Here is an 11,487-nt window from a genome sequence, read left to right on the forward strand (position 1 = left end):
GAAAAATTCGATTGAAGATCCGTTTTCACCATTAAATCCATCGTGACGAGATCTTTAAAACTAGATCTCATATTAATATTAATATGTTTCGATGACTTTTTTTAATTAAAAGTTGCCATGTCTATTGCACATGAATTGGCATGATGTTTACATTAAAGTTGTCATGGTATGTTTCAGCTATTTTTTTCTTCTACCTTTAAAACTAAATTTTAACATATTAAAAAATAGGGAATTAAGAAACTAGACTTGCCATGAACCATATACTAAAATTGTCATGGTAAATTACCATGGTGAAAAAATTGCCATGGTCAATTAATAAAAATTGCCGTAAAAAGTAGTTGAAAATATAGTGGTAGCTTTAAATCTAGAAGAAAAAAATAGATAGAATATGTCATGTCAACTTTAGTGTAAACATCATGGCAACTATAGTGTAAACATCATGATAACTTTTGGTAAAAAACATTTCATCGATCATGGTCAAAATTCTAAAATTACCATGATCTATAAACTAAATTTGCCATGATGGATTACTAAAAGTTGCCATAATCCATGCATTAAATTTAACGTGGTTAATTACTAAAAAATATCATGATCAATTAATAAAAAATGTCGTAAAAAGTAATTGAAAATATAATGATAACTTTAAATCTAGAAGAAAAAAATAGATAGAACATGTCATGGCAAATGTAATGTAAATACTATGGCAACTACAGTGTAACATCGTGACAACTTTTACCCAATTTTTTTTTATCAAAACATATCAACATGAGATCTAGTTTTGAAGATCTCATCGAGACGGATTTAATGGTGAAAACAAAATTTAACTGAATTTTTTAATTAGAAGATAAAACATTTTTAAGGCAAAACCAAAAAATTTTCCGCTGAGAGAGAAACGGGCGTGCAGACGAAGTGGTTAAATGTCCACACACCAGCCCAGTCCTACGTGGCAAAGAAATTCATATATCATTTGTCAAGATTCGTGTAACAGCAAACAGACTGTAATCCATGCGGGTGGGCGGTTTGCAAACGCCCACACATGTGGACGTTATCTTTTGGGTTTTTAAATTATGAGATAAAACATTTTTAAGCCGAAAACCAGAAAAGACTCCCGTTGAAAGAGAAACGGGATGCGAGCGAAGTTATTAAATGTCCACATATCAGCCCAGTCTTACATGGTAAAGAAATTTAGACATCAGTTGTCAAGATTCGTATAACATCAAACGAACGGTAATTTATGCATGTGGGCGGTTTGAAAACATCCATTCTTCTGAGCGTTATCTTTTGGGTTATTAATTTTCTCCAACTATATCCAACTATAGTTATTTAGATACACTAGCAAAAGAGCTCGTGCGTTGCAACAGGAGAATCTAAGTAATATTGCTCTAGGAAAATCTACACAAGAGTACACCAAAAGCTGAAGCGACATTTTCTTCATGTAGTATGTAGGAGAAGAAGTTGAAGTCCAGTGGCTTGTTGGTGGGAAGGAGAGTCGCAGAAGATGTTAGCATCATCTCGGGAGGCGGATTGGAAGCTTGTGGTGGTGTTGGTCGACATCCTCCACCATGGATCTTGCAGGTGGGACGTTGGGGAGCACACTCCCTCCTTCCTCTGTCCACTACATGCCCACCATATGGACGGTGGCGGTGCCGGGTCACGGGCAGCCGGATCTGAAGCGGGGTAGGAGCAGGTCCATGCCTCGATTCGGCGGTAGATACATAGGAGTATAATCAAGTTTTTTTTTCTAAACTACTCTATGTGTGTGATCAAATTTGCGAAAGTAGGAACCGTTTGCACGATGTAATTCCCTACAAACAAACGTTGGCCTGTGAGTCCGTCAGTAGTGTACACAGCCAAACGCCCTTCGGTCGGCGGTTGCGCAGCGGGCCGATCCACCAACCCGCGCCGCCGCCGGCGCCATGGCCGGCTGGATCTCCTCCAAGCTCAAGGCCGCGGAAACCCTCCTCCACCAAGCAAGCGCCGCCCCCCCTCTCGTCCTCACCACCCTCTCCAGCGGTTCTAACTGTCCACTCGTCTTCTCCCACAGATCGACCAGCAGGCGGCGGAGTCGCTCGGCAAGTCCTCCTCGGCCTCCGACCTCACCGCCCTCCAGCAGCCCTCCTCGTCGGCCTCGCTCCTCGACGCCCCCGCCCCGCGCAGGCCGCCCCCGGCGACCCCGCCTCCCTCCCTCGGCCTCCGCATCGCCGCCAGGCGCCGCTCCCAGCCTCCCCCTCCGCCCCCCTCCGCGCCCCGCCGCTCCGCCTCCGCCGCGGCGGATCTCTCGGCCCAGGATCGGCCCGGCGCCGAGCCTGCCGTTGCGGTCGAGGCGAAGGCGGAGGAGGATCGGAGGGATCGGGAGGAGGACGAGAAGGGAGGCCCGTCTGAGAGCGGGAGCGGGAGCGGGAGCGATGACGATTCCGATGGGTCCGGGAGCGACGATTCGGAGGAGGAGAGGCGGAGGGAGGAAGAGCGGAGCCGGCGGCGTGCCGAGCGGCTCGCGGCGATGGCCGCGCGAGCCATTGCGGAGAGGGAGGAGGCCGTGGCCAGGCTCGAGGGGGAGAAGACTAGCCTTGAGAAGCTGCTCGCCGTGCGCGAGAAGGAGCAAGCGCAAGAGGTGAGTCTGCTCCAATCGTCATGGCAAATTTAGGTTTCCTTGTGTAGCCTGAAAGGTTACTACTATATGTCCTAAGACACGAAGAACGGATTGAAAGAGAATGTTGCAAGCCTTAGCATTGATGATCACTCTACTTTAGCCATTGACGGAACATTTGAATCAGTACATGAGGATGTTCAGACAGTGTTTTGTACTATAAGAAGCAATAACTAAGAAACAAAAACTAACAAGCAGGCATTTATAACACGAGTAATACAATTTGACGTTTCCCTGGCTATGCAACTTTTGCTGATCTTAACAATGGCAGCAAGCAACCTCGCCACGGGCTTATCCTTGTTTCTAGATTCCAATCATGTTGATGGTGCTATGAGCCTGGTCTCAAACTCTCAATTGACTAATTGAACGCTTATTTCATGACTAATGCTGATTGTCTTCTCATGCTCTGTTCCCACCACTGTGTATTGTGAATTACGAGGCTGGGTTGGCAACTCAATGTCATATAATAAGTTGTCACGAGAGTTTGATTTCCAGAAAATGATATTTCTTTATCGTCATTCTTTTCCAACTATTTTCATGTTTAATTTCAGGCTTCAGAGTTGCAGACTAGTATGATTGAAACCATGGAAGCTACAGAGATAGAGAAAATACGGCATAACAGCACTAGAATGGAAGCCCTCGTGCGGTTGGCTGAGCTTGAGGTGTGTGTCATCATGTTTAGAATGCTGCATCTGTTCTTCTTGCCCTGTTTTTACAATAAGCAACACAATGTGCCCCTTTTTACTCCCAGTGTCCTAAAAGTGTGTGTATTAGGCTTTATACTTGCTGTATATAAGGGCCATATCTCTTACCACTTACATCATAAATTGTGCATGTTAGGTCGTATAATCACTACAAGTCTCGACAATGTCCTTACCAAATATCTATGCAGGTTACAAATGCAGAGCTTGCAAAGTCACTTGCCAGGGAGCAATGGAATCTTGAAGTTCAAGTATGTTTTATTTTCCTCTTCCACCTCGTCTCTCTATGTCAGTTGACTGTCTATGTTGTTATTCATTTCCAATTTCTTTTAGTACCAAAAGTTTGTATGTATGCAAAACTACAAGCACACTTCCTCTGTATATACTACATACAGTTTTGCCGTGGACCACATTTTTCTATGTTGACCGAAAAATTCAGTTAAGCAGAGGGGTGTTGTGATTTCTACATTGTTAAAACAAAGGTATAGCCACTTGCCTTACATTGTAACTATTTTCAGAACTAATTGAACCATGTAGTCCAATAATGTTATTAACTTGTTTAAAATTGGATTGATACGTTCTACTGTATAACAAGAATATCATAGAGTATATACATGTAGTTCGGGGATCAGTTATAATTAGCTGTCAACTTACCTATGCGTTATAGTTCCTAACATTACGATAATATTCTAAAACACGCACCAAGCGTGGGCAGAGCAAATAACTGCCAAAATTATAAGACTCGTGGATTTGTTTTCCCCATTTATCTATAGCCCCCCCCCCCCCTAATTTGTGAAGAAAAAGGGATTTGAACTTGTGTATGGTATGCAGGGGTAAACCATATATATGAGTGCTAGTTGAACATTAGCTTATTTTGTTCTTCCGTTTTAGATTTAGAGAGCACAGGTATTTGCTAGCGCCTATATCATGCAGAGCACATGACCCAGTTTTTGGCATTTAGCAAGAACGAAGAATGTGTGTAGAAAGTCTTATTGTATGCTACTTGGGGCCAAACCACATATATGGGTGCCAGCTGAAGATTAGCTTATTTCATGCTTCACATTTGAATTAGTGAATGCTGGCATTTGCTAGTGCCTGTATCGTGCAAAATTCAAGTCCCAATTCTTGATTGATTGTTTTCTAAAATGCTGCCATTAAGATGTAATTGGTGTACTTTGGATTGGGATTGTCTAGAATGCGCATACTCTACGTATTCGTACACAAAAATGATTAAGTGGTTAGTGGAAAATAGTTGCCATAGACCCTGGTAGTAGAGGTGAGTTGGACGACTGGCGGAATGCTACAACAATGTTGAGCAGAGTTTTAAATTTTGTTTTTCTTTCTATTGTGAGTAGGTTGATCAAGTGGCTCATCTTCGAGAGGAAGTTGACTTGAAGACTTTTGCCCAAGATAGTAAGTTAGCCATTCTTTGGCTTTCTGTTCCTTTTGAGCTTTAGACACTTCTGTTTCTGATCATTAGGCCAATTTGATATTATTAGTTTCACATTCTTTTTAGGAAGTTTCTCATTAGTAAATTGCACTAGTATTTCATATTCACTACACAATTCTTTGTTTTTCAATGAGCAGAGTACAAGAGAAAGATAGCGAAGATACAGAAGACAAGTGCCCCTTTAGTTGATGAAGTATGCAATTGAATTACACTTGATGTTATTTGTTTTCTATTCCGTATGAAAGAAATCATATTTGTTAACCTATTCGATTTAAAATATTAACTTAGGAAAGGCTTATCTTTTCCATTTGTAACTCCGTTGAGATTTTGTCTAGATAGAATCCTTGAGAAGGTTAAAGCTGGAAGACGAAATTATTGATGCAGAATACACTCAGACCTGTGATAGAATTGTCAGCTTGAAGGACAAGGTATGTTCTCTGGGCTATAACTTGAAAATCGATGGTCCATTTATGTTACTTCGTATGTCGATTTAGACTCTGTACACATATTGCTTTATGCAATAATTGTTCTGTACTTTAGCATAGTATACTGCTCAGGATTCGTTCTAGTGGAGTGCCAACTAGGTAAATATTTTGAGATCCCATTCATCTGGTTTGAGACACATAGGTCAAAATAACTTTATGTTGTTTTGTTACTGTAAACACGTTTCTTTTATGCTTTACATCATCGGGTAAATTATAACCACACTTTAATAGCACATAGCTATCTAACTTTTTGTAGAATATTATTTTTGTATGTGCACCTTAGAGCATGCTATTCTTAGTACTATACAGTGCTTATAGGCCGAGTGTCATTTGGTGAGGTTTTTTTTTTTTTAACTTTTTGTGTGCAGAAAGTTAAAATTAAACAATTGTCTGCATCGGGATTTCCTTTCTTTAATTCTGTAGGCAAGGAAGATTGAAGAAAACATTGAGCTGACAAGAAGGGACATGGTGCAACCTACAGAGGTTGAAATTGAGCTCAAGAAGAGGCTTGATCAACTCACTGATCGGTTGATTCAGAAACAAATGCAGGTTAGGTCCTTGTATGTGCTGGCCCCGTGTTTGATTTCTGCCTTATGATTGGAAACCGGTTATATTTTATAGCATGTGTTGTCATTCCTGAATTGTGATAGGAAACGATTATATTTTGTAGCATGTCTTGGGACTTCAGCACCCTTTTGTATTTCGAATAGCTATTTGCAGAGGAAAATAATGCTTGACTAATTTTGCTTGGTTATAAAGTTGTTAGCTTATGTCATGTCATTATCCAACCTGTTATTATCTTTCTATAGATAGTGGATCTGTCAATCTTCCTTAAAACCATTGGTTGATGTATGCTTTGGTACGCTATATGTAATGTTGAGATTACAACGTTTTCTTTCAGGTTGAGTCCCTGTCTTCAGAGAAGTCAACTTTGGTACTGAGAATGGAGGTACGCACATGTAAACCCACCCACTGTATTGAATTCATCATAGTTTGTAGACTCCCTAGTCAATTCATCATAGTTTGTAGACTCCCTAGTCAATCTACTCAGTTAAAACCACACACAAGAAAACTGACGTCGTCGGTCGATCCTTTTCAGGCCGTTTCGAGGTTGCTCGACACCAACGCCTCGTCGCTGGCGTCTTCAAGCTCGTCGTCGAGGATAGACATCGAGGCCGGTACATGGCAAGAATCATATTCACCATATTCTTCCCCAAGGCTGCGTGACAGGATACGGAGTGGGAAGCAGCACCTGGGATACGCGATACGGCAGCTCGACTCCATCTTCTCGGCCGGTCACATCTTCCTGCGTAGGAATCCGAAGGCGCAGGTCGGGGCCGCGGTGTACCTGGTGTGCCTCCACATATGGGTCATGTACATACTGTCGTCGCATCCCGCTGTGCCGGACACCCGCCCCGGCGCCACCTTCTCTCTGGAGTCGATCAACAAGACTAGCATTTAACCCTGTGTGTTCTCTCTCTGTAGTTTTGTTTTCTTTGTGTACATCATAGATATATGTACGTAGCCTATTGCTGTGCAGGGAGCAGCGAGGCACGTTATAAGACTTGTTGACAGATCACAGATGACATTACTGGTTTTGTCCTCGGTAGGTTAAGTGACCTGATGGGTGGTTATACCAACTCAGATATGGACAACCCGAATAGTAATTTTGTCACATGATTTTTTCCTACTGGATGATGAGCACTACACCATATGGTGATATGTAATCTGTGAGAGCATCTCCAACCGGACTTGGCAAATCCGGCCTCACAAATTCCTAACCGGTCGCGCCTTAAATAATGCACTCCATATTCACGTACCTCTTTTCCGGCATCCTATATCCATACTATGCATGCAACATGATGAGCTACTTTATGTGATCAAACAACAAACCACGGAATCGGCATCAAACTAACAACCAAATGCACTTAAACCAACTGTACATCATCCAAAAGATCAACCAAATGCACATAAACCAACTATACATCATCCAAAAGATCATCGGAGTTCATTATCGGGCAAGTTCTTAACTTCAACAACTAAAAACCATAATAAACATAGGATGAGTAACAACCAAATGCAAGTTCTTAACTTCAACAACTAAAAACCATAATAAACATAGGATGAGTAACAACCAAATGCACTTAAACCAACTGTACATCATCCAAAAGATCAACCAAATGCACATAAACCAACTATACATCATCCAAAAGATCATCGGAGTTCATTATCGCGCAAGTTCTTAACTTCAACAACTAAAAACCATAATAAACATAGGATGAGGAGCGTCCGCATCACTTCCTCCCCAAGCCTTTGCCCTTCTTATCACCAACGCAACTGTAGGCTTCCACGAATGGTGGATGATCTTGGTTGTCGTCGGAGGAGGTGGAGCTGTGGTCGTCACTGTAATCGGACGACGAGTCAGAGAGGACGATCAACCCCTTCATCCGACGACGTCTCTGTCCTGTTACCGCTTCAACTTGGCCACCCTAGCCGCCTTCTCCGTTGCCTCCTTTGCCTCGCGCTTCGACTGCTCAATGGCAAGTCGAAGGGCCTTCGCGTTCTTTCGCCATAGGCAGCGAGCGTCCATCATCGCCGTCGGGCTCCATCGGTAACCCACGGTGCCAACGCATGGACTACTCTGTCGTGTCCCTCTCCCTTGCCCGCTGCCTCTCGCGACGGGCGACGCATGCCTCCAATTCCGAAGTGCGTGTGTGGTCTGGCGGAGCAGACACTATGTGATAGCCTGACATATTAGGGATGATAGACTACTCATATCAATAAGGAATTCCCTCTTTTTCGGAAGCCTCCGACCGGGAAGTTGATCCCGGGTGCGCATGAGTGAGGACAAAGTGCGCAGAAAAACTAGTATTGATATGTGGGGGCAGTTTCGATCCCGCCAGTAGTAACGACCGTCGACGGATGTGTCCGGGGCGTTACACACTAGCACCCATCGCTGTCGACGCGGAGTGCGATCGACGGGGGAAGGGACGATCCCGCCAGGAGTAACGACCGCCGACGGATGTGTCCGGGGCGTTACACACTAGCACCCACCGCTGTCGACGCGGAGTGCGATCGACGGGGGAAGGGAACGGCGCGGGGGCGGAGTGGACTGTGTTGCCCTGGTGGAGCTGCACGCGGGCTAGGAGGGGCCAAAACTCAAAATGTAAGCAACATGTATATTTGATAGTGACTCATTGCTAGTATCAACTTTGCATTTTTCCTGGATTATCATCTCTGTAGTGAACATGTCATTAAGACGTGGACTGTGTTGCCCTGGTGGAGCTGCACGTGGGCTAGGTGTTGAAATTAGAGATGGGTCTTAGGCCTATAAGACAAATTTCAGAAAAATCTCCAAGGACACATGTAGGTGGTGGCATGAGAAGGTGGTGGGAAGTTTAGTCTCACCCCGCTAGTGGAGGAGAAGTTGGACCCCTTTATAAGGGTCTCTCTTCCACATGCTATTGGAGAGTGAGAAGAGAAGGTGCCCTCGCGCACTCCTCCACCACCGCCCGCCTCGCCACGCCTCGCCTCGTCACGACGCGACGCGGGTTGCGGAAATGAGCCGAGCCGAGCCGAGCTCATACCTACGACGCGCCGCGGGTTGCGGGAACGGAGAATACGTAACGGACAAGGCACGATCCGACTCGGACGTGGGTTTGGCCCACGTCTCTCCACCGAGCCGCCTTTATAAGGAGGCTATCGCCTACCCTAGCCGACACGAGAATCAGATCACATCTGCCTCACACGTTCGTTCCTTTTGCTGCTGCCGCCGGCGACTCCGTCCCGTTTACCGCGTACACGGTCGACGGGAGAGCGGGCCTCCGAAACCTCGCCTCTCCGGTTCCTGTACGGGAGAGGGGCAATTAGGTTTTTGGGGAGCGATCACGCGACTGCTCGCCTCCGTCCGTCTGCTTCGTCTACGTCCGCGTCGCCCTCGTCATCGCCATGTCTTCACCAAGCGAAGCTGACCGTCTCCGCGAGAAGGCCGAATCCGAGAAGAAGGCGGCAGAGGACACTGCCGCCGCTGCTGCTACGGCCAACTGGCCGATCGGAGGGTATGATGTGTTTGTCTCTCTCCTGTTTCTGTCTGCACTAGTAGTATTGCCTATATGCGTAGATGTTTCTGCTATATGCGTAGTACTTGCTAGTATACTCCGTGATCAGTATGTCATGAACCTAGTCAATGCCATGTTAGTAATTATTTCATGGATTAATCTGCTCGGAAAATTGCCTATTTACTCAACACTAGGAGGGGCCAAAACTCAAAATGTAAGCAACATGTAGATTTGATTGGGACTCATGGCTAGTATCAGCTTTACATTTTTCCTGGATTATCATCTCTGTAGTGAACATGTCATTAAGACGTCTTCTCTAAACAGACCATTAACCATGCCATTATTGCATAATGCAAACTCAAATAAGAGGGTTGCAGAGCTGCAAAGTTGTTGCTCAGTAATGCAAGTGATGGTTAAGGCAGTGAAGAAAAAAACAACTACTATCAATCTTCGAGAGATTTCCAAATATTGACATAGGAGACCAAAAATTTCCAATTATTAAATCAAGATTATCTTGGGCCGGACATATCCCTGAACCTATCAAGATCTCCAAATATTGATACAGGAGACCAAAATGTCCAATTACAAAATCTTTTCAAATGGGGGCTATTATGGGAGGACATGCTCTTCACTCACTTTTCCCCAAACCCTGAACCTTCGACCGACGACGACGCTCGCCACCATGTCCAGCTGTGAGCTCTGCCATAGCCACCTCCACCTCCACCTCCACAAGCACCGTCACTGGTCTATGAACATAAGACTTTATAGGACCATCTGTTTTAGAATTCTGCAAAATGTCTATCCACAACCCCACTATTTTGAAAATCTATACCAAAAAGGATATGTCACTACAAATATTAAATGGAACTATATGCTATCTTGGTAATGCTATAAATGATATGTAAAAAAAATAAACTGTACAAACAGATCATGACCAATGGTTTTACAAAGTGAAAATCTTCATCAAATTGGATGTTTGTGTTATCTACTAAAATCTAAAACTGGATACAACATTCACAAGATGCTCTTTCCAAAACTCATTAGAGCCACACTACCAACACTCAGTACAACACTCAGAAGATGCACTTCAGGAAACTCGTAAAAGGCATACTACCACAATTGCATACGACATAAAAAGTCATCTGGATCCTCTGACTTACGAATTGAAGTCTTTCTTACATAGTTAACCTCAAATAATTTTTCATTAGCTTCAATTTTGAAAACCACGTTCAACTGATGCTCTAACAAACTCAAATATTTGATCAACAGTCATGAGTGTATCTGACAATGGCATCTTCAAGACTTTCAATTCAGAAATAAAATCATATAAGTCAACATCTATTGAGTTGTCATGAGAAAAAGTATTTGCAGAAATAGGACAACATCTTCTAGATTAATATTGAGGGATAAGAGAAATTCGTCTAGGGATATACCTTTGTCCTTTGCTATTCCTTGTGAATACACCCTACATGATAGCATCCGGCAGTGGGTGCCGTGGAGTCGCAAATCACAATCGTCCCGAGAAGTAGCAGAAGTGGCGACGTCCCTGGTGCTCGTCAGATGGGTGGCTCCTGCAATGTCGGAAGCGGCGATTAGCGCGGGCCACACGACACCGACGGAGGCTCACGAATCACCAGCTCTCCTGCAATGTCGGAAGCGGCGATTAGCGCGGGCCACACGACACCGACGGAGGCTCACGAATCACCAGCTCTCCTGCGATCAAAGTTGTTAGAATCGAGATTATAAATCAGATCGGAGCTTCGTTGATAGGATCGTGAGTCGTAGAATCATAACTACCAGGATCATAGAAACTTAGATTCTATGAGCAAAATCATAGAATAGGAAGGGCTAGTTTGGATCATAAGGTCGTAAGATTCTAACACTTGAGTCGCAATTCTGACGACCTTGCCTACGGTGTCCCCCTGAAGGTGCAATGGCGGCCGTCCCATGGATCATTCGCTGACGGGAACGAATTAGGAATGCGGGAAGGATGGCGCTCGAAGTGACGGGGGCATTCGTGGGTAGGGAGGCATGTGGCAGGCGGCGGGGGAGAAGGCGATAGACAAAGGAGAGGACTTGTTGGTCCTCGACTGCCCGTCGTCACGACCACTGGTGGTGATTTTGCTTGGAAGATATGGGATCTGGA

The 11,487-nt window shown here is 44.4% G+C and overlaps 1 protein-coding gene across 1 annotated transcript; it reads left to right on the top strand.

The window, feature by feature from the left end:
• Positions 1-1,700: 1,700 nt before the first annotated feature.
• Positions 1,701-6,973, top strand: LOC123428110 (golgin candidate 2). Its single transcript, XM_045112278.1, has 10 exons — positions 1,701-1,970; positions 2,045-2,611; positions 3,199-3,309; positions 3,540-3,599; positions 4,704-4,761; positions 4,936-4,991; positions 5,134-5,226; positions 5,707-5,832; positions 6,185-6,232; positions 6,383-6,973. Exons 1-10 carry the CDS (start codon positions 1,917-1,919, stop codon positions 6,743-6,745), a joined length of 1,536 nt encoding a protein of 511 aa, XP_044968213.1. The 5' UTR covers positions 1,701-1,916; the 3' UTR covers positions 6,746-6,973.
• Positions 6,974-11,487: the final 4,514 nt, after the last annotated feature.

This window comes from Hordeum vulgare, chromosome 2H (assembly GCF_904849725.1).
Source record: "Hordeum vulgare subsp. vulgare chromosome 2H, MorexV3_pseudomolecules_assembly, whole genome shotgun sequence".
Classification (NCBI taxonomy): domain Eukaryota; kingdom Viridiplantae; phylum Streptophyta; class Magnoliopsida; order Poales; family Poaceae; genus Hordeum; species Hordeum vulgare.

What these genes read in the sequence shown, in the direction of transcription:
- LOC123428110 (XM_045112278.1), top strand. Translation starts at nt 1,917, where the DNA reads ATGGCCGGCTGGATCTCCTCCAAGCTCAAGGCCGCGGAAACCCTCCTC. An exon ending in TTGTCAGCTTGAAGGACAAG is followed by an intron (nt 5,227 to 5,706) that starts GTATGTTCTCTG and finishes TTAATTCTGTAG; the next exon opens with GCAAGGAAGATTGAAGAAAA. An exon ending in TGATTCAGAAACAAATGCAG is followed by an intron (nt 5,833 to 6,184) that starts GTTAGGTCCTTG and finishes GTTTTCTTTCAG; the next exon opens with GTTGAGTCCCTGTCTTCAGA.